Here is a 23,056-nt window from a genome sequence, read left to right as displayed (position 1 = left end):
GTAGGGGTGAATGTCGCTCAGAAATACAGGTGTGATGAGTGGGGTCAGCAGGCGCTAAGGAGGGGCCGAGGTGGGTGTGTGGGGAAGGGGTGGGGAGCTGGGTGGGAAGTGGGGGAGCGATGGGGAGATAATGGGGTGTTGAGACGGCTCTGTCAGCCTGAGGAGCTGAGGTGTCAGAGGCTTCCCAGGAGGTCTGGTATGCCTGTGGGGGTTATTGGGGGGCCAGGGAGGGTGAGTTGGGAGTGAAAGGGCTGGAACAGTTTTTCCCTATTGCCCAGAAGATTGCACTGTTTGCCTCTGAAAGAGGATTTGAAGGGAGTTAGATACCTAAGGCTCGTAATGTGACTGAAGGCAAAAGCTGGTTGGTATTCTAAGAAAACGCAACATAAGGGGACCAGGTATGTCTGGATTATTCTGAACCCAAGGCATTATCTCAAATTCCTTTATATTTGTTGTGTGATGGAACTACTCCTCACTTTTCCTTGATGTAAGGAGGTTAACGCAGTTTTTCAGAGAATTGAGACTTTCCATTTTTAAGTCATGCTGAAGCTTCTGAAGGGAATGGAAAGTGGTAGAGATCAAGTTAGCCTATTGCTGCTCTGTTTTCTTAAATACTTGATTATGTTTCTTTCCATGCAGCCTGAAAATAAATTAAAAAAAATCTGCTGTAGACCTAAGTTTCACATGCTCTATAATCTTTCCTGCAAAACCAGGACTGATATACCCTGGAAAGGATATGAATACTGGGATAATAATTAGCATTTACAATTTAATGCTTCATAGGTGTGTTTTAATATGTAGCTACAAAAGTGCTTTCTTACCAGCTTTATTACCTGTCTAGCATTATAAGGAGGGGACTTTGTGATTGGGGTATGCAGAATACAGTCTGTTAATCCCTGGAAAGGTATTCTTCTTCTTCCTTTCCTCTCTTTTCCTCCCTTGCCTATATAAGTATTGATGGGAAAATGTTTCTCATGTGGCATAAATGACCAAGAAGACTGGGAACGTCTCGGCATCTGGACTGAGTGATGCCACAATCCCACCGTCACTTTTCCTTTGGTTGTCCGTTGCGGATTTCTGTCTCCGAGTGAAGGGTTTGGGCAAGGAACAGAGGTCTGCATTGTAAGACGCCCAGAAAGGAAGCCAGGCAGAGGAGAGGCTGTGTGATAAAGATCCTGCGTTCCATTCTTGATGGGGTTGGGAAAATAAAAAAGCTCAAGCTGTTACTGTGTTACGGGGGAATTCCAAGTAAAATTATTTCAAAATTTTGAAAAAGTATAAATATCACTATTGCCAGTAGTCAAATGGTGTTGTTATCTTCCTGCTTATTCCCTGTTTCCATCTGTTGCCTTGGTTGTTTTAGGTTGGGTCCAGACCCTGCAGCTTGTCTCTAAGCAGGCTGATTTCTGCAGTGGAGAAGAGGGAGTTTTATGATTTGGGCTCTCGACTGCAAGTTTCTGGGTTAAAAAAAATGCGACTGCGGCACCCAGCCCTGTGGGACTTCAGTCCTGGCTAAGTTTGCACGGGAACTTTGCCATAGACATTACCAGATCAGTGTAACTGACTGAGATTAGATCTTGACAGAGCTCTCTGTGGTTTTGTGGATGTATGTATATCCCTCTAAAGAGTGATTTATGCACAGAGGCTGCTCACGCACCCAAGGATTACACAGAGTGACAGGCTACAAATACTTGGAGTAACTTGTGCTACCTCACACGCTCGCAGCAAAGTGAGTCAGAAGGAAGGGAAACCTCCCGTTCTGGATGTTGCACCATACTTTTCCATCATCTCTGTAAAACAGTGTGTGAAGATGCAGACATCCCAAGTGTAGTCCAACCTTAGGAAGTCCCCTGCAGTTCTGCTTTAGGAGCAGGCCTGTCTCAGCCAGTGTTTCTGTGCTGAGATCCTGTCATGCTGTCCTGAAGAATACTTTTTGCTGAGTATAGAATTCTTTCCAAATAAAACATCTCTTTTCTTCCCTTGCTGCCCAAAGCTATGTGGAAGCCACATTGTTGAAGCCTGATTAGCATGTGTTGTCTGTCCTTCAGTGACACTGATTAGAGAGGCAAAATTACCCCTGGAATGGGGTAGGCTCTGTGGCTACAACTTCGCAGCCAAGAGCTTGTTTAGGGTCTGCTCAGGTTTCTGAATATTGCATGACTTGTGTTCTGTGCAGTCGTCTCACAGTGTAGATACACCGTCAGCCTGAAATTCAGTGACTGCTGACTCTGCTGCTATTTAAATATACAGTAGAAAAGGTGTTTCAAAGGAAAACACAGGTTAATGCTGAAATTAGGTATAATTACTGTTTCTGACTCATCGACCAATTCACATTTCTTCAAATAGTCAACTACGGACAGCAGAAATACCAGGGAAAAAGAAGACACGTTTCTGAGATGATCCTCTCTGGCTAGCAGTCTGTGTCCTGCAGGAGCAGCCCTCCCTACCAGCCGTTTGCCCTCCGACTCTGCAAAGGCTCTGACTTCTCTGGTGCCACTGTCATAGAAATGCTGAAAATTTGTCCCCATGGCTCTGAAATATCCCTTTTCACAACAGCACTGGCTCCTCCCTCCCCGAGCTTTTCCAAACACAGGCACTTTGTGAAGCTGGGTTACTTTGGAGTCGCCAGAAGTCATTTTCTGGGATGTTCTCCGTGTTGCTATGACAGCAGCAGAGTACTTGGCACCCTTGCCGATGTCAACAGCAAAGCTTTAGTGCAAGGATCTGTTTTCAACAACATGTGTCACCTCCATGCTTGTTAATTCGGTATTGATGGGAGAGAGAGCTATGTCACCAGTTATGATATAATTTAAGCCCTTTGGGGCTACTTCTGAGATATTCAGGGACTTTCACAAATAAAAATTTCCTTTTTCTTTACTGTCTTTTTGCTTTCGAAAAGTTCTAGTGACTAGGATTCTTACTATTTTACCTTGGGTTTTTAACCCTGTAAATATTTAGTGATTCACCCCCCCGCCCCAAACATAGAAGTACATGTCAGACTGTTAAACTGAAGGGGAAGCAAAGATGCAGAAGATAAGGCCCATTTTCCAAAAGCATGAATTTTGGGGTCTGACAGTGCTTCTATGCTCAGACAGAAGCATGTAAGCCTGATTTTTTTTCTCCCCCGCCCCCAAAAATGCTGAGCACACATCTCCAAGTGAAACATATGCTTAGCGTATCTGAAACTTGGACCCACAAAGCAGCTAGGAGCCATCAGTATCCACTTCTGGTCAGATTTACTTGCGGAAAGACCCCACAGGAAAGGCAGCAGGAGAATTAGAAGTCTGTCTTGACTCTTGAACTTCAGTTTAGATCATCAGCAAACGTTGCAGAAAGCACGATGCTGTGAGATTCCTGAGCTTCTTGATGAATCAGCATCAGATGTCCAGGTCTCTGTTCCTGTTCTATCCATTATTAACAAAATAAATGTTTGTATGATCATTAAATTAGTCATAACCACAGGAATTTATTCAGTTGCCTAATGCAAAAATATAGCAAGCAGAGAAGTGTGTCTTCTCCTGTGGCGTAGTTGTAATGCATCCCTTTATGCTTCGGTGTCTAAAAAGTCTTCATTCTCTAGTCATGCCTTAATGTGCTGCCTCATCGCTGTAGCTTGGATGTGATAATTTTGCTCCTGTATTTTCGTAGCTTTTGTCTTTCAGAGAAGCTTTAACTGAAGGCTAATCAGCGTAATTTTTAATTGTTAATTTGGCTCACTCTCTGAATCTGATTAGATGACCTTGCCAAGGAATCAGTGGGGAATTGTCAAAGCAAAGCAAGCTCGCTCAGTGAACTTCCAGCACTCTGGCATGGTGCCACCCTTGCTATTTATAGACTTGTAAAGAGAGTCAAGCACTGAAGAGAGCTCCTGATTTGAGTACCAGATGACTCGCACACTGACCTGAAGCAAAGTTACTGCCCGGGAGCTGCAGAAGTCTGATGAGCAGATCTCCATTTTTCAAGTCATTCAGTGCTAGTTTCTTTCTCATGCCCTTATGCAAAGCCACCTGCAATTTCTGCCATTTCCTGATCAGTAAGTGCTATAGTAGCTGTATAGATTACTTCTACAGATTTGTAAGTACTTTGGTTTCTGTCCTCTGCCCAGTGACGTGTGAAACTCATTATTGCTGTAGCTGTGTCATTTCTCACTTCTCAGTGGGATTGTTTCTGTAGTGGATCTTGCTTGCAGTTCTGCCCTCGGCCCTCACCTGAGAAGTCTTGCACAGAGTTCTCTTTTATTGGGTTACAGTAAATGCAGAAACAGTGTTATCAGCATTTACATAGTTCAGCTGCAAAGCTAGAGTCTTTAACTAGATGCTTTAAAATTCTTGACAATCTCTCTTATCTGAAATGCTTGATGATAAATTGGGTGTAACACAATTCAGCTGTCACTGGTATGCTGACAAAGCATGAATCTTCAAGCCTGTGCCAGACCCACCTCTTTCTGTACAAAATAAACCTTGGCTTGTCTTTCTAACAACAGATCAAATCAGGGAGGCTAAGCCAGAGCTCCAAATCTCCTCAAACTTCTCTTGCTGCCCATTTTCTGCTTTTCGGTCACTATGAACAGCATCTCTAGCTGGTCAGTCACTCAGGACTGTTAAATAAGTGTTTTCACCCTGGAGGCTAGGATATATACCCAAGTCTGTGTCTAACACCAGACTTTGTGTTGTTTAGTGTACATAGGTTATATTGTTTTCTAATCTCTTCATACAGCTAGAACCTTTGTCCAGACTATCATTGTCTCACTCTTGATTATTGCTACATCCTTTCCTCTGCCCTTGAGGACAGTAGTCTTGCCCTGCCTGTATCTTTGCAGAATGCTGCTGCAAAGGTTGTTACCCAGTCATGGCTGTTAACGCTCTCTGTGCCATCCTCTAGTGGCTCTTCTTTCCATACCTCATCGTATGTATGCATAGCTTCATTTTTAAAGCCATTCTTAGTCTGTCCCTACTGTCTGTCTTCTCGTTTCATTGCTGTGAGATCTGTTTTTACCTCTCAGCAGCTCATGATGCCAGCCTTCCTTACTCCTTCAGAATATTTGGTGGGTTTAGTGAATTGTGACTTTTTAGCAGGAATCAATACAGAGAAGTTAGCAACGGGGCTGTGGAGCTGTTTGTTCACCGAGCTGTCAACTCTCAAGTTAAAATCTAAGTAAAATATAAGCCATTTGGTTGGTCTCCAAATCTACTGGAATAAATACCGATTCTGCGACAGGTTCAGTGCAGCGGGCTATTGACAAATTTTAAATGGGTAGATGTACCTTCTTGCAGGATATATTACTTTGGGAAAAATAAGGCACTTACTGTATGGAAGCAATGTTTATAGATCTGTGTAGAAGTCGGGGGGGGGAACTGAGTGAGTGACTTATTGGCTCTTGTCTCTTTTGCAGTTGGTATATCCTTATGACTTTAGGCTAACAGAGAAAGAGGTAATAACTATTTTTTTTCTTTCTTTTTCCCTGGTTTTAAAGATGCTGAGCAGCAATGATGGAGGTTTTCTTACTGTGTGTTTTTGTTTGTTGCAGAAAACTAGTATCTGCTACTTGTCCTTCCCAGACTCCTACTCAGGTAGGTAGCATCTGTTGGCCTTGCCTGCAGCCTGCAGGATGGTTCATTGCCGTTATGAAAGAAATGGGTTCATGATGGAAAGAGTGAGTCATCGCCTCTAATGCAGCAGAGACTGATGGGCTGTATCTCCTAGAACTGTGACATCAAGGAGCGCCCAGCCCTTAGGTCTGAACAAAGAGGCTTCTTGTCATTTTGATTGCTCTCTGGATATAGAATCTGTGATCTAGTGGGTGACAGGACGATTTCTTGATAAGCTTGCGCACTCATGCTTCACCCATGCAATAAAATATAAAAAATAGTCACGGAGGGTAGGTTCCCTGAGGTTTGCAGCTGTCGACTGTCAGCATTTCTGTGTTTGTGACTCAAGTGCTCAGTGAAGAGAAATAGATGGGGAGAGGATGCTTTCACAGCAGAAGTATTCCCAAAGCTTGTATTTATAAATCAGAAAGGTGGCAATAAGAAATAAACATCTTAATTCATCCTAGTACCTGTTTCTTTAAGACTGGTTCCTGACTGTTAGTTTTCTACAGCTTTGCCCGGTTTATTTTTAAATGTTTTTAAGGATGTACTTTCACTAGGTTCTCAGAGTTTGGTGAACACTCGGCCAAATGTCCATTTTATTAAGGTAAATTATTTACTGATAGTAATATCTTCGTAACACATGCAACAGTTTTTACCCTTCTTTGGAGCATAGCACCTGCAAACAGTGGGAAGGGAGTATGTCCTCTCACCCTATTGTAGCACCTTAGTCTGTTTAGCCTTGTGTTTTGTGCAGTGAGCTTAGTGTGTTTAACTCTTTGCTCATAACTGACCTCTTTGTGCATACTCAGCCCTGCTCCTTCTGCCCCTCCAACTGATGAAAACTCCTGAAGACTTTATGCTTTTTTTTCTTCTGCTGTACAAAGGATGCTTGGTGGGGAGTGAGCAGTATAGTGTGACCTGGGAGGTGCCTGGCTGTGCTGCTTGTCTAGGTCATTTGCTAGAATGATTGTGCAGGGGATTGTTGTTAAAATCAGTGTTTGTGTGGTCTTGGATTAAGGCTGTTTGTAGGTTTTTCAGTAGGGTGGATAAGAAATGGTGGCTGCAGCTACTCAGGATTGATGGTACTGGCCAATGTCTGTAAGTTTTGCAGCCATGGCCTGGCAAGGTTTAGCTTAATGATACCAGTTCTTGTGTTCAGCTGTGTGTTCTTCCTGTCTTGCACCGGGTTTGGGGCATTTCTTTATGCTGTTCCTCTCCATTTTCAGTTTTGGAGTTCCCTGTAAATCAGCATCCCTGTTTATGTCAGCATTTCGGATTTAACCAATTTCCAGCTTTCTCTCTACTGAAACCTCTTCCTGAGCATTTATGGTCTTCTCTGTCTCAGGTGGCCTGGGGGATACTCAATTTAGCTTCCGCCTTCGTCAGTCTGGGGGCCAGAGGACCACTCATTATGAGGATGATGGCGAGTACAATAGAGAAGCACCCCTAACACTGCAGGTCAGTTGCATTTCAGTGCACTACTTATACCTGCTAAGCAAACAGTAGTCTTACTGGATTAAAAGCCAAATATACTTTCACTTGTTTTCTGTGCATAAAATACTCATTTTCTCTGGCCATGGGAATAGTCAGAAAAGGAGAAGGCTTTCAGCACAGGGACTTACTTCCACATTAATACTCATAGAGGGCCGTGTTGAGAATCCCAGCTACTCTGAGAGATGGAACTGAATCAGGGGGACCCCAGATTAGAGAAGTGTTTGTGTCTAGCTACAGCGAAAAGATAAACAGTGGCCCACAGGTGACATCCAACAAGAGTGCATGGCTACCTGAGCATGTTATTGTGAGGCAAGGCAAGAATATCCTTGTCTGTGGTAAATTAGATGTTTGCCTCTTTTGTTGAGGGATGGCAGCTGTTTTCATTTGTTGCAGGATCTATGTATATAAAAACAGCCGGAATAATTGGCGTGCCACAGATTCACACTTTGGCTTGCTATATGCAGGCTGGTTTAACCATACTCAAGCACTAATATCAGGAGTGTCTGTTAGTTGTGGTTTTCCATCAGTGAACTGTCTGTCCATTTCATGCAGAGAAGGGATGTGCTGAGCACTGTTGCTTCTTTTAATTGAGCAGATGGCCACCAGATCAACTTGTCCTCTTCTGCTTTCTCCTTTGAGATGACGCTTCCTGTGCATGTGCCTTTTTAACACTTCTGCAATCTTCTTGTGATATGCTTTTGTGATATGCAATCCAGAAATGGATTAGTGGTCTGAGAGGGAGTAGGAGGATTTCTTTTCCTAAATTCTGGTCTAAAGATTTTTTAGCTTGCATACATTTTTACTGCTTTGTAGCAATCAGACACTGCCTCACAGATTCACCTAGCTTTAAAGAAGTAAGGGAAGTAAAACTGCCGAAGTACTGGATTCTGTTGTGGAAAAATAATATTTGGGAAGAGCCTTAAACTGTGGGGCCTGTGGGGCTTTGAAAAATGATATTAAGGATGGTCTTTGTGTTCAGCACTGATAACTATGCTTCCTCCTTGATGTCTGTGGGAACTTAGAAGGCATAGCATGTTTGAAATGATCACTGGGGATTTGTATTAAATCTGTTAGTTTTCATGGATGCTATGAAGGAAGCATCATTCAGCTTTGTGCTTCATCCTGAGCAAAGTTTGACTGGTACTGCCTTAAATGCCTGACTAAAGAGGAATGCAACCGGTATGGTGGAGGATCTTTCCTCCTCTCAGAAGATGATGTATTCCTTCCTCAACAATATATTATCCTCTGGCTAGCGAAGAAAACTGACAGTCAGCACATCAGTGGCAGCAGGGGATGGCAGGATGAGTTCAGTGGGTTGGCTCAGCTGGTCCTATTAGTGGAAACCTCACTTAACCCTTTAGATGATGGCCCTGAAGGTGCTGCAGAAAGGGGGTAGTGAAAGGTGCTACATGGAGGCTGTAATTTTTTTGTGAATTAGCTGTTTTGTATCCTCTCTATCTTCGCATTTGGTAAACTCTCCCAGATAGCTGAGCATGGATAACTTTGGTAAATAGGAGGGAGTGCTGTAATTGTATCATAGCAGGAGTGAGGTATGTTGTTTGGTCAGTGGCTGGAGGGAGTTTGGTGATAGCAAGAATCGTTTTCTCACTAACAGCATTGTTGGTCTCTCTGGCAGCGGGAGTCAGCTCATTATTTTGGTTATGTATACTTCAGGCAAGTCAAGGACAGCTCGATGAAGAGAGGTTATTTTCAGAAGGTGAGTACTGAAACCAGATAGCTTGCTACTCTCAACTGGTACGTAGCTGTAAAAAGGCACCTATCCATAGCTGTAAAATAGCACCACTTCCTACGTGACACCCACAGTGTTTCTGCAGGAAACAGCAAAGGTCACAGAGAACAGGAATATGTGGAAAGTGTAATTCCAAACAAACCTGGATGTGGTTGCCATGGTGCGTTAATCACATGAGCAGTGACCTGCTGTCTGAATCATGAGATCCTAAAGTACTCGAACATTTGCTTCAGTATGTACTCTAGCGTTGCAGATAGTGAGAGGATATACTTCATTATTGCAGTCTGCGCTAGTTATACCTTAACACTACTCTTATTATTGCTTTAATCTTTCTTCTCCCTCATAGCCATCTGGGAATGGATTTCCTGCTGGGCTGATTGCTTCTAACTAGCAGCAGTGACACTGCTGGTACCTCACCAACCTTGTCTCTTATCATAAATTTCTTTGACACAGACACTTGGAAAAATAATATAAACTGCATGTTTATTTCAGCATAAATATGCAAAGTGCTTTGTATTTTTCACACAGATAGTTATCATCACTGCCTGAAAGAGAGTGGAATTTCAGGCTTCTTCTGGAGAAGGAAAATTTTTTACTTCCATCTGAAGATCCATTTTTCTCCATGGGTCCATGGAATTACTCTTTCAGTAGTGTTTTTTCACATAAAAGATAAAATGCCATCCTCTCAAATGAACTTTGAACATCTGCTCTTCAAAGAGCACTGCTTCATAGTAGATCAGTCTGGTAACTTGCTGGAAGATGGGGACAGCATTCTGTCCCAGCAGTTACTTGGCCTGCTGTGCTTTTATCTCCTCCACCTCTAGGCAGTGACGTGGAGTTTCTTTCAAAGAGACATGCCAATACAAAAATTAGTTTCTTCGTCTCCACTAAAGCAGTAGATTGATCACTCAAAAAGTTGGAGGATTAGAGAAACTGGACAACATGGAGACCTGATGAACAGATATTTATAACAGGCTAATGCCCTTGCTCTTTGGTTAGACTTAGAAAAGTAGTGGGCACATTGAATTCCTTAGTGAACTATATTGTCATGCTTGGATGGTTGTTTTTTTTTATTTCAAATGGCAAAGTTTGGGGTTGGAAAGGAGGTTTAAATGACTACTGCAGAAATTTTCACTGGATCCTAATTAATGTATTCATTAATGATTAGAGTAAGAGAATAATCAGCATAATAATGAAAACCCTCAGTGGGTCTGAATTGGAAAAGTTGTAAAAAAATAGTGGTATATTTTGCAAAGAAGCATTAGGAAGAAGCCAAAACAACAGCAAAAAAGGCATTGCTGGAAACAAATCATCATTATTTCAAGTTACTTTGTCCTTCCTCAGAATTCCTTTAGTTTGCTTATCTACCTAATTTCAGTTTCAGTGGTCTGCTCCTTTGCACTTCTCTGTCTGAAACAGTTGTTTTGGTAGCTTGGAACCTATCAGCAGTTTATTTTTATTTTTCTTCCAGTTGATCTTTTGCTAGGTCACAATCTCATCCCTCTTAGTTGCAGTGGCTCCCTGGTAGAACCTGCCAGCTGAGCTTATTCATTAAACAAAGAACTCCTTGCCTGTGTGGATACCCAGGGTCTTTCAAAGCCTGAAGGCTCAGTGACTAGGTAGCTGGCAAGAATCCCACCAGTAAAAGTGCTGCTTTTGAGGTCTTCTATGGTTTTGATGTTGTTTTTTAAGTGTAGCCCTCTAGTAGGCAGTATAAGTATATGCAGTGCTCGAAATGATCATGTCAGGGGGTCTCTGACTCCTAAATGTAACTTTTTTCAGTCTTTGGTGCTGGTGTCACGCCTTCCATATGTGAACTTGTTCCAATCATTGCTGCAGCTGATTGCTCCGGAATACTTTGACAAGCTGGAGCCATGCCTGGAGGCAGGTGAGCAGTCAGATCGAGGAGGGAGGGTTTGTATAGTGAAATCTTTCTGAGGTTTTATCAGGAAGTTCTTGAAAGACAGCTAAAATGTTCCAAATTAGTTCATTCTGGAACAAATTCCAGCCGGGAAAAACTTTCATCCAAGTGGTTGGCTTGTCAAAATTATAAACAGCTGTAAAGGATGCATTAATGGGAAATGTCTGACAACCTTAATAGATGATGCTGTCAGTTTTACATACAATGTATTCCCAGAGAGAGGAAAAAACTGCTAATGCTACATCTCTGTCTAGATCTTTATTGCGCTATTCAACTTAATCATGATTTATCAACAGTATAGTGCTGCTGGGCCTGCACTGGAAACAGTGGTGCAGATGTAAGTCTGGTGTCTGACCTAAACTTGCACAATTATTTGATATAGTGTTTGTCTGCAACTAGCTAGGGGGACACGTGAACTAGGAATGAGTGATGATTAAATTGGCAGAACTCATAGGACCAGCTGAATTAGCCGTATTGACCTTCAGATTAAACTTTTTTCTTTACCTGTGTCCCTGCAGTGTGCAATGAGATTGATCAGTGGCCGCCTCCTGTGCCAGGACAGACTCTGAACCTTCCAGTGATGGGAGTTGTCATTCAGGTACTTGTTGCTGATGATCTGTACTCAGCAGCAGGCTGAGGCACACTGGGAAGTGGAACATGTATCCCTTTTCTTCTGGATGTTGAAATTGCTCTTTACTCTAGATTCTTTCCCTTTATTCCTAACTTCTGTACTATTAGAATTGATAATTGAGGAGGCTTTCTTACATGGATGGTTGGTAGGAAAGCAAGCAAAGTGTGTGTGCATCCTACCTGATTCCATCTCCCTGGATAATCTGTCTGATCTTATTTGTAATCTAGGTGAGAATCCCATCAAGGGTGGATAAACCAGGATCAAGCCCAGTGAAGCAGTTCAATCAAGAGGTGAGATGAAGTGTGGCATGACACAAGCCAGTGATGGGCAGAATCTAGACTACTAAGTAAGGAGGGTGGAGAAGAACTGGAACCCTTTCAGCCTTATCTTATTTGAAACCACTTTGGCCTGGGATGAATGTGGTTTAAGCTACCTGTCTGGTTCAAACTGTGCGCTTTCTTGCCTGTGTCTTTCAAAACAGGATTCTCTGCACAGAATTTGTGCGCTTCAGGTTACGTATGTGTGTTGTTCTCACAGTTTTTGTTCACCTTGCCTTTCCTGGGAATTCATGTATAGGTAGGTCTCCATGAGACCCTACCTTACTTTTCTCTGTTGTTTTGCAGTATTTGCTGTCTGAGCGTCTTTACTGCTTTTATTCAGCTTTGATTTTTATTCTTGTTCATTTCATCTTTTCCCTTCTTTGAATAATGTTGTCATATTTCACAACTTTTGGTACCCATATTACCAGCCCTTATTGTCTCTGTGTCTTAAGCCTTGCACCAGCAGAAACTCTAGAAAATAAAGGATCAGACACAGGAAGTCTTTCACATCTTGAAAAGAAGGGATTCTTGGCTATCTTCTAGCAAAGGAAATTCATTTGGACCTTGAGTGCTCGATGCAGATCTGTTCCCGGCTCATATCTCTAAGCGTTAACCTTGTTCTCTTCTTTTTGTGCTTATTGTAGAGGGAGCTACTTTGTGATTTGTGTGGTCAGTTTAGATGGCATTTCAGTCAGGATGCTTCCATTTACTAACAGTTTCGGGTTTGCTTTTTTTTTTTTTTATTTTTTTTTTCTTCCTCATTTAGAATCTGTTACCAGCCCCACTGGTTCTCCCCAGTATTCATGAACTGGATCTCTTCAGGTGAGAGCCACCATCCCTGCAACACTCTTCTTTCCATCTGCTTTTCCTGCTCATAGTATCCTATGAATTGTAGGTATAGTGAAGATGTCAAGCAAGGAATCAAAAATTACTGCTTTGCAGAGTGTCATTTAGAATACTGGGCTTGCAGGGCTTGTGCAGTGTTTAAACCTGTGTGCACTGCCCTTAAAACTACCCCTCGTATCCTGGTTGGAGGAGGGTTTCTTCCCTTGGCCTCAGCTGGTGATCAGCTTAAGCTCTGAAGCATACACATTGTGTGCCTGAACCAAACTTTTCAGCATTATAGGTGCTATTCTAATAGACATACATCTGCTGTAATCCACATGCATTTTACTTTGCTTAGATGAAAAGACGTACTGAGAGCAGTATGATCAGCAGGTTGCTTTACATTGCTTAAAGCATTTCCTTTAAACGTGTATAAAATGGTTGAACAACGGCATGTGTAAAGACACATGGCATTCTGTTGTGGAATACTAAAAGTCAATCCTAGATTTCAAATTCCCAGATAGAAGCACATCTGGGTAGGCTTATATGGAGTAACTGTGTCTGGTCTTTCCTGAACTGCATTTCTAACCTCTTTCTTCCTTTCACTAACAGGTGTTTCCAGCCAGTGTTAATTCATATCCAGATGTTGTGGGAGCTGATGTTACTAGGAGAGCCGATTGTTGTAATGGCACCATCCCCTACAGTTTCTTCAGAAATGGTTCTGGCACTTACCAGGTAATGCCCTCAAATTCTGAGATACAGGCAACTATAGTAATAAATTCTGTCAGTTTTTCTCTTTCAGATCCCCCCTTCTGCCAAGTCAATTGTGTTAGATTTAGTTTTCCTATGAAAGCATGTAAGACAAATAGTGTAGCAAGAGAGTCTTGCTCATATTCCACCAATGGTAGAGAAGAGTACAAGTGAATCTCCCGTATTGGGAGACCTTATGGTTCATAGTCGTGAGGAACTTTGTCTCCCCAGCTTTTGAACTCTGCTTTAGCAAAAAAAAAAACAACCAAAATCTGGAACTCCTCCAAAGTGTTACCTCTGGCAGGACAAAACACTGCTCTAGGACATAAACCTGATGTAAAGACACACTCCTCCTCTCTGAAGTTTATATGGCAACTATTCTGTCTATTGTTACAGCTGCCTTGCTCCTCTGAGGTACTGTTGTGACTACCGCCCCTATTTTACTATCCACGACAGTGAATTTAAAGAGTATACCACCAGGACACAAGCTCCGTAAGTAGCCAGTAGGCCCTTGCTACCCACTTGCCACTGTCTGTGTGTGAAGGAAACCCTGAGGTTAGCATTGTTCTGCTTTTTTTTCCCTCTTTCTAGACCAAACATTGTTGTGGGAGTCACAAACCCTTTCTTTATCAAAACTCTCCAGCACTGGCCACACATTCTTCGGGTTGGGGAGCTCAGAATGTCAGGTAAGGGTGGAACCAAAGTGCTGTTGTGCAGGTAGACCTTGTTAGAGGCTAACAGTGAGTTGACAGTTGCAGTGCTAGCCATTGTTTTACACATATTCATTCCTGTGAAAGCTGAGAAACCAAAGGGAAATCTAGACTCTGACTCAGTTGATGTGTAGAATGAGCACAAACAATGGTGAAGACAAATTGTTGAGAGGATAACCTGCTGTGTTTTTTTTCTGAAGCATTAAGAAAAGGAGAAGTCCTTACGGGGCAGCAAAGAGACAATTGCATAGAGAAGGAGAGCACGGTGGAGAGAGAGAGAGACTCTGATTATTAATAATCTATGAAGCCAAGAAAACCTCTAGGTTGAGGAGTGGGGTTTTTTGCAATGCCTCCTTAACACATACCTGTTCCAAAATTTTAGCAGGAAAGTTAGCAGATGAGAAGGCTTACGTGAGGGTGGAGTTAAGGGAGGATATGATTTACAAGTGTAGGACTGAATGTTCTCAAGTGTGAGGTCTCTCATGTGCGTGCTGTGGCTGTGATGGTAGATTCAGAGGCTGAACTAGTCATTTGATGTCTTTCCACAGGAGACCTGCCCAAGCAAGTTAAGGTGAAGAAGCTAGCTAAACTAAAAACTCTAGATACGAAACCAGGTAAGTCCTTTTGTCAGACATTGTTTAATTTTGTTTACCCTTCCACATGGGGGATTTTGCAGGCATGTGTACATTGCATACGTTACTCATTGCATCTCCACGAATGGACATTTCGATGTTACCATCTTCTTACACGTTATCATCTTCTCACACTTGATCCGCTACACAGTAGTGGCATTTCCCATCTAATACAGAAAACCTGTACATCTTTGTTCTGAGATTGAAAATACCAATATAAATTAATTGAACTAATTATTTTATTGCTGGGAGAACAGCTTCTAATTTTCTTGGGTTTATTTTATGTATCATACCTGCTTTTTAGATGGGATGGAAGTCAAAGGAACTCGCTTACGTAGATAGAGCTATCTTTCACTTAACTTAATGTTCATCTCAGGCCTAGCCATAAGCTGACTCCAGTAAATTACCTCACCGTAAGCTTAGCATGAGAAGGTCCTTGAGATAGTTCAGCCTCCTTTAATCCTGCTGTGAGTACGGGCTGCATTAGCAATTTCATAATTTTTGTAATCAGTTGTTTATCATTTTTGTAATTACACACACACATATGTGGAGCTGCCAGGGTTTGTGCTAGGAATTTTGGTTCTATTATCCCTGCACTGTATAACAGTGCCTCCTCTAGATACATGGGCAAAGATTTGTTTCTAACTTCTGGTTTTTTCCTGGTTTTGGTTTGTTGGGGTTTTTTTTATTCTAGGAATCTATACTTCCTATAAAACATTCCTTCACAAAGACAAAACCCTGATAAAAAGATTGCTAAAGGTAAGCAGTTTCCACTCTATCCTACATCCTGTATGTCATTATGGGAAAACTGTGCTAACACCTGGGTTTAAACAGACGAAACTTCCAAAAGGAACAGACGTTTTACAGTGTGTGATGATTTAGTCAAGTATACTTGGCCATGTTTATTATCGCAGTTTTAAAATTTTTCACTTCATGTTATGGATTAAATGCTGACACTAATGATAACCTAAGTGAGAACAATCCTTATCAAAAAAAGAGTCTGAGAAAACAGATTCTATGTAGTGAAATGTGTGTGATACGTTTAACTAGAAAGGAGAGTATGTGTTTTGAACGGTACAGTTTTCCAGACTACTCTGGACTGGTTGCTTGTAGCTGCAGTGTTTGCAAATTCTGCATCTAGCTGCATAATAGAGAATAGCACCTTTGTGAATGCCGTGCTTGTGCTTGCAGGGGATTCAGCGGAAACGCCCATCTGAAGTCCAAAGTGCCCTTTTGAGGCGTCACCTCCTGGAGCTCACCCAGAGTTTCATTATTCCCCTGGTGAGTTGAGCAGAGACTTGTCAGAGTGGTGTAAAGGTGAGAGGGGAGGTGAACAGGAGGTATTTGAGTGACAAGTTTGCACTTGCCCTCTTTCATTCACCCATACCTGAGCATCTGTAATAGATTCCATGGAAAGGAACTAAATGTTTCTTGAACGGAAATTTCAGTAATTAGCATAAAAGTCTGCAGGTTGGATATTCAGCACACTGTGTGTAAAGACAGAACGTTGTTTGTTTCCTGCAATGTAGGAATAGGTGTTCCCTGTCATTTGATGCTAATGCCAAGTATTTGCTCTTTTTAACAGGTAGTCAAAGCAGACATATAGGGAAGGAACAGGAGCCCAAAACATTCCTCTTGCCCTCTAATGCTAGAATCAAACCAATTGCCAGTGTGAAATGCTTCCTTCTGGCTTTGGGAAGCTTTGCTGTAGAACTTGAGCCATGTCCATGTGGTGATCACCACCATATGGCAGATTTTAGCGAATGCTTTCTTTCAAGGCCTTCCCTGTCTAGTCCCCCTAGAAAGCTGCTGGTGCTTTTTTGGTGACCGTGCAGTTGGCCATGTTTGGCTCCTCCACTTTCTTTTCTACATCATCTTAGAAGGTAGTACATGGGAGGACAGAACATCTTCTCAGATTCTAGTCCCTCCTGCCAACTTCATCCCACCTGACTTTTTCTCACACGGCGTGCTTGGGGTTCTTGCAGCATAGTTTTGTGACCTAGCCCCTGGTGGGAAACAAGCTGGAACACTTAGGCTCGTGTAAAGTGCAACTATGAAGGAAAAAAAACAGAGAGGGTATGAGGCTGTTGATTGGGCCTATGATGTATTGGAGAAAACAGTTAACCTCAGTGACCATGCAAGAGGCTCCTTGATTGTCGTAACTTTTATTTATTTATTTATTTTATTTCTTCTTAGGAACATTATATTGCAAGTCTCATGCCTCTGCAGAGGGCTATTACTCCATGGAAGGTATGTTGAATTTTCCAATCTCTTCTGCTTTCCTTTGAGTGAGAGGATTGGGAATAGTTATGCCATATGCTGATCACATACTTATACTCTCTGTGAACTTCCCTCATTGAAGCAAGAGGGTTATTACTCCTTTAAAAAAAAAAAAGTTGAAACAAACATTGGGACAGATGCTTCCTGTTTTGCAGTAAGTTCAGCTATTGTGAATCTAATTTGAATTTTACTAGCAAGCCTCATTAAATGCTCATGCATTTTTTTTTTTGTTCTCATAGTCATTGAGTCTGCCTTTTGCAGCCTCTTCCATTGTAAATATAGACCTCATTTTCCTCCGGTTCCTTTTCGGTGCTGTGTAATATGGTCTTTCTGTTGTGCAGAATCCTCCACAGATTCGTCCTTTCCGACAGGAAGATTTCATGAAGACCCTTGAGCATGCTGGTCCCCAACTTACCTGTGTACTTAAGGGTGACTGGTTAGGCCTCTACAGGTAGGATTTTGGTGATTACTTGCCTTATCCCCTTAACAGCTGGTGCAAGTTATAATGAACATCAAATGCTGAATTAGAATTGGGAGCAAAAAGGGAGCTTTGGGACAGAGACTGATCACCTGAAAAACTCATGCCTATGAAGAATCAATTAACTAATAATGGTCAGGAAGACCAAATGCAGGGCAGAATCAATCCTGTGTTTTATGTAGTCTCTTAAATGGATACCATGGGATTTAGAAGCTGTCAACTCTCCACCTTCATGAACTTAAACTAAGTCGTCACTGCTGGAGAAGAAGGGGACTCGGCTCTGACATCAGCTAGGTCATTTATTGTCCTCCAGGGAATCTTTCTCTTCAGTGTCTGGTCCTGGGCAGATGAGGTATAAAGACTTGTAGGTCTTCAACCAGTAGTGGTTGTATGTGTTTGTACAGCATTCAGAACAATGGTCATTTCATTTTTACTGCATGATGGCAGTGCTGTTAGAACATAGAAGGATGTAGTTTCTTCAGGGTAGAATTTGAGAGAGCATGCAGGAGAGTTTTTCCATAGTTTTCATAAAGGATAATTAGTTATAAATGGGATGGTGAAGACACTTATCACAATGTAAGTAGGAAAAATCCAGAAATCAGATACCCTGTGGGAAGGAAAATGGGAGATGTACAGATATGGAGAAAGGAAAAAATTCCAGGATTGAGCAGAGAAAATAATCATGGATTAGTATGTTTTGTTGTTGTGATAAAGTTTGTACCTTTTTGTGCTTTAATGTATTTAGCAGAAAACAAGCAGTTCCACTCCTCATGGTGTGGGTGTGGTAGATTTAATTTTGGTTATCTTGGTTAGCTTGGTTAGCTTGTTGTTCGTTACTATTTTTCAATAAATTGATTGAGGTTTGCAGGCAGCTGATGTACATGCAGAAGTTTACACATTCCGGGGTTCTTAACTGTGTGAGATTTTGTGCATATACTATTTCTGGTGTTCCTAAGTCAAACCCTTAATTAAAAAAATAAGTCTGTGTGTATCACAGCAGCATCTTGAGATATTGGTTGGGTTTAGGACTCCACTGTGCTGTGGAGAGTGCATGAGCAAGAGTCCTTGAAGTTGCAAAAAGAAACTGTACAAACATCAACTGCGTTCTGCTGGTGAAGTGCTCTCTGCAGGTAGTCTGAGGAAGTAGCTTGAAGATATGCTAAGTGGGCCACTCTTAATAGAGGACAATGCTGAAATACGGCATCTGAGATATCCCCGCTGTTAATGACAGAGTGGCAAAGAATGTGCTGCTAAAGTGGCCGTTACTCAGCTCTATATGGCATCTTAAACTTTCTCATCTTTTTCCTTTCTGCTGCCATAACCCTTGTCTTTCAGTTAGTGGCTTTTCAATCGCATTTTGTATTTGATCTAAAGTTCTGTAACACTCTGAGATAAAAACAGGTATTGTGCTGCCCCCTGTTCATTTTCCTGCATAGCTCAGTAAAAACGGAGGTTTATTACTGTACTGCACTGGAGAGGTGTAAATTACACATCCTTTGACATAGCCTAGATGATTCCTTGTTTGTGTAGGAGAGACGTAAATCACCAATTATATGGGACTTAGGTCCATGCTAGCAAATGGTTGAAAGGTTTAAATATCAGGAAAGCAGAGGAATTAAGCAAGATAATGCAGAGGAATTTGAATTTCTTCCTATGTTGAACCATCCTAGTTATCATAACTCCAAAGAAAAAGTGGGCCAAAATCAGGCTACAGAAGGGCAAAGAGCACCGCTGCTTGCGTGGGCTGAGGTGTGAGCTGATGCAAATGAAGGTGTGAGACTGGCAGGATTGCCCCCCTTGTTAGTGACAACGTGCTAAAGCTGCTCAGCTGTATCATGTTCATGCCTGACAGAAGAGGAGCCTCTGGAGTAGACAAGATACCAAAAGAGCGTATTAGCTCATAATCGGTTACCATCCCTAATGACACTGTGAATCAGAACGTCTTTTCCTCTCACATCTGTATCTGCTGCAGTAGGAAGGGGGATCTGTGTGCAACAGAGCCAGCATGCTTCTCTGGATTCCCCTCTGTCCCCTTCTCAATGTCACCTCTTTTTCTGCAGGCGTTTCTTCAAGTCCCCCAACTTTGATGGCTGGTACCGTCAGAGGCACAAGGAGATGACCCAGAAACTGGAGGCCCTTCATTTGGAGGCAATCTGTGAAGCGGTATGTTCCAGCTGCAGGTATTAAAACCAACACCAGAATTCTCAGGCCTGAAACCTGGGAGATGAGGGCACTGCTACCTTGGACGCTTATTGACGCATCTCAATTCTGCACTGATGGATGGGGGACAGTGCTTTGTGCCCTTGGGAATGACAGTTCTGCCTCACGTCTGTCAGTGCACAGGAATAACAGCACATGTGGGGGACAAGAACACGAGCAGCTCAGCTCCCCTACTTTGTTAGCCAGTGCAGGTCCTGCTCTGGCTGCTTCTATCAACTATTTTTCATTCATCAGGCCCTTCCCAAGCCAACAGAGTGCCAGACTGGAAGTGTCATCTGTTGCTGGCTTCCTTAATGCCTAATGAAAATAGGTAGGATTTTTAGTAATGACTGCCGGTACAATTTCTTAAACTGAGCAGCTGCTGGGGTAGTCCCAGGAGCTCTGGCAGCCTACCGAGGCGCATCTTCAGCTGCAGCGCTTGCTTCACTGTTCAGCAGTGCAGGTCCTTGAGCATGGTGTGGGGAATGCCAAAGCTGTCTCCTTTTTTTAACAGGCCTGACTCTGGCAAATAGATTTAAATTCTGAGCACAGCACAGAATTCACGGTGCTGACTGGAGGAGGGGAGCCCTGCACTGCCTGCATATTACTGCATCTTTCCTTGATTCTTCTCTTGCAGGCAAGAGCTTGATGCTGTCATGGTCAGAAAAGTGGGGAGAGCTCTATCTTGCTCATTTAGGCTTAAGTGCTGTGAGCAGAGTTGTGAAAGAGGATGAGAAACCTCCTCGATTTTGTTTCAGGCTTTGCTTAGGGGTATCTCTTTGAGAAAAGCTTCTGTAAAGAAGAAATGTCCCTGAAGAAAGCTGTTCTCTCTCTTTAGAACATTGTGGCCTGGATGAAGGACAAGTCTGAAGTGGAGATTGTAGACCTGGTGTTAAAACTTCGTGAGAAGCTGGTAAGTTTTCCTCCTGTCTTACTGCACTCATTCCTTTCTGTCTGTATCTCTGTGGCAGGGAGAGACCAGGGACATGGATCACACTTGTTGCTTAGAAAACTTTGTTCTTGCTCCCCGATATGGAGCACTGGCAAATGGGACAGTCATGAAACTTTAGTGTTTGCATAGAAAAGGATTCAAAGTTCTGACTCTTTTCATCTCCCTGAGGCCCAGGTGGCAGTTTCCTGTCTGTTGTCTCATACCCCAAACTAAAGAGACAACATGAAGTTCGCTCAGCCAAAGGCAAAGCAAAAAGAGGAACTTTGAAGCTATTTTAAAATTCCTCTCTCTCTCCTCTCTCCCCCTGTAGGTAAGAGCCAGGTGCCAGCACCTCCCTGTGAAGGAGGAAACTCTGCAGCGGGTGGGCCTGTATATTGAGACCATCATCGGCTCCTTGCCAGAGGATCTCCAGACTGTGCTGCACCACCACTGAGCATGGTGAAGGGACTCTGTTGGAGAAGGAAGGGCCCTCCCACCCTGCTCCGAGCTGTGGGCAGCTGCAGTTGCGTTAGGAAAGGAATGTTCTTCTCTGATCCAGCCAGCGTGACCTGATCTGGACCTTGCTTACAACTGTGTATGATCCTGAGCACGTGAGCATGTGGGTCAGAACTGTAGCAGAAATGGGGAACTGTGTGCACTATTCTCTGTCTAGTCCTGCTTTGAGGAGCTGGATTAGGGGACTGTAAATGAGAAACTGTTCCCCGTGTGGCCGTTAGTAGGTCAGAAAGTGACAGCCAGGCTTCCAGCAGCATGTGATAGGCTGAGCAAAACCTGCGTTGCCCATCTATACACATCCATCTTTGTCTAGTGCTCAGGCTCTCAAAATTTCAATGCCGTCATCCTGCCTGGAAGAAGCGGGACCAGCCCTGTAGGGGGGAGTTGTTTCCAGGACAGCTCCTGAAGATAATGAGAGAGATGCTAGTCCCCTCCATCCCCCCCACGCAAATGATGTGAAAAAATTGTCACTGCCCATTCAGCAGCCTGACTCATGCCTGCAAGAGCTTCAGCTGTGATGGGAGTGGGAGGATTAATTGCTGGATGTAGAATGCTGCTGTTTTTTCTCCAAGGCAGAAACAGAAGGGGCTGGTGCATCTGCAAGGCACAGAGCTCTCCAGAGATCATGGTGGAGTGCTGTGTGAATGGCAATAGCTACTGGAGCTCCACAGAGAGGAGCTGGCCTCCAAATATAATTTATTCTGCTTGAAAAATCAAGTTTGTGTGCTCTAATAACGTACAAGAGAGCTGGAGCTCTGCCTTGGGCAATGAGAGATCTAATGTGGTCAGCCCACTTGCCGATAAAACACGTTGGAGAATGTGATTTTTACAGCCTGTGTGAGCCTTGCCAAGGGGGAACTCACAGAGTGGCCCTTTTGTGGGTCCCACTGTGAGAGGTGTGTGCTCGCCCTGGGCTGATGTCAGTGGGGAGCAACCTCCAGCTCTCACCGCAACTTGTTCTTACCACAACCCAGCTTCCAGCTCGGTCATTCTGCTCCCGTTCACCTCTTGGGAAAGAGAGAGACGTGCGTGTGAGCCTGGGCTGAATGTAGGAAAGACTTGAGGCTCTGCTATCAGCTTTGGAGGCAGTTGCCCTCTGCCCGAGAGCGCAGTCTTTCTGCCAGCTGCCTTGGAAATGGATTTGCTGTAACCCTGGGGTTGATTGCTGCTACTGTAACTGCATTTCACCATCTGCCAGTCCAGCCAGGGCCTGAATGTTTGCCTTAAGAATGGGTTTTTGGATGGGTCTGGCAGCCTGATGCGCTCCTCTTCTGTAAGAAGCCCCGGAGTGTACCTTTGCACGCAGCAGGAGATTTTGGCATTTCAGCCAAGACCTGCACAGAGCTGTTGGCAGTGCCCTGTGCTCACGAGGTGGAAGGTGTGCTGTTTCACTAGCAGACTCTGCCTGTTGCTGCACTGCCTGGGGGCTGGGGAGGTGTCAGTGAGTCTCAGAGGTGGCTGAACCCTTCCTGCATTTTCTCCTCCAGAGCCAGGCATGGACAGTGCAGGAACAGCAAGCAGGAGGCTGCTCGGTTTCCCACCACCTCCAGCCTGGAAGCGGCCAAGCGAGGAGACATACCATATCTCCCTGTAGTAACAATTCTGTACAATATTCCTTAGTGGCAGCCCTGCCTGTACAGTGTATATTCTGTATATAGAGTTCATGTGTGCATCCGTGCAATAGCTCTGCAGTGACTGTGGTGGACTGAAGCACTAATGTATAGTAGAAAATATTAGTTTAAAAAAAAAAATTAAGCCAAGCTGTGTCCTGTTTTTGAGTCTTAGTAGATTTATTCGGTTAGGAATGGGGTTTCTCTACAGAGGTGCTGTTGAGCTTGGTCGCTCATGGCCCTCAGTGTGGTGTTTTCTCAGTCTCCGTTAGACGTCTGTCCGGGGCTCTCGGTCAGCACAGAGGCTCCTGCCGCCTTTCACAGACTTCTCCGTAGGGTTCACTAAGCCTGGCCCTGCAAAGGGTGACTCACACCTGCTGGCTGCTGTGCGTCCCTCTGCCCTACCCGCGGCACGTCC

General features: G+C 43.4%; 1 protein-coding gene across 1 annotated transcript; it reads left to right on the top strand.

The window, feature by feature from the left end:
- The first annotated feature begins 5,011 nt into the window (after nucleotides 1-5,011).
- DENND6B (DENN/MADD domain containing 6B) lies at nucleotides 5,012-22,655 on the top strand. The gene is made up of 20 exons (XM_010566050.1): nucleotides 5,012-5,044; nucleotides 5,393-5,431; nucleotides 5,528-5,570; nucleotides 6,937-7,049; nucleotides 8,722-8,802; nucleotides 10,618-10,723; nucleotides 11,275-11,354; nucleotides 11,615-11,677; nucleotides 12,474-12,529; nucleotides 13,145-13,267; nucleotides 13,679-13,774; nucleotides 13,874-13,968; nucleotides 14,541-14,606; nucleotides 15,319-15,383; nucleotides 15,816-15,905; nucleotides 16,821-16,874; nucleotides 17,246-17,355; nucleotides 19,443-19,545; nucleotides 20,420-20,494; nucleotides 20,844-22,655. Exons 1-20 carry the CDS (start codon nucleotides 5,012-5,014, stop codon nucleotides 20,964-20,966), a joined length of 1,614 nt encoding a protein of 537 aa, XP_010564352.1. The 3' UTR covers nucleotides 20,967-22,655.
- The last annotated feature ends 401 nt before the right edge of the window (nucleotides 22,656-23,056 follow it).

This window comes from Haliaeetus leucocephalus, unplaced genomic scaffold (genome assembly GCF_000737465.1).
Source record: "Haliaeetus leucocephalus isolate CR32 unplaced genomic scaffold, Haliaeetus_leucocephalus-4.0 Scaffold202, whole genome shotgun sequence".
Taxonomy (NCBI): Eukaryota; Metazoa; Chordata; class Aves; order Accipitriformes; family Accipitridae; genus Haliaeetus; species Haliaeetus leucocephalus.
The sequence above is the reverse complement of the archived record's forward strand: the minus strand, read 5'-3'. Positions and strand labels throughout refer to the sequence as shown.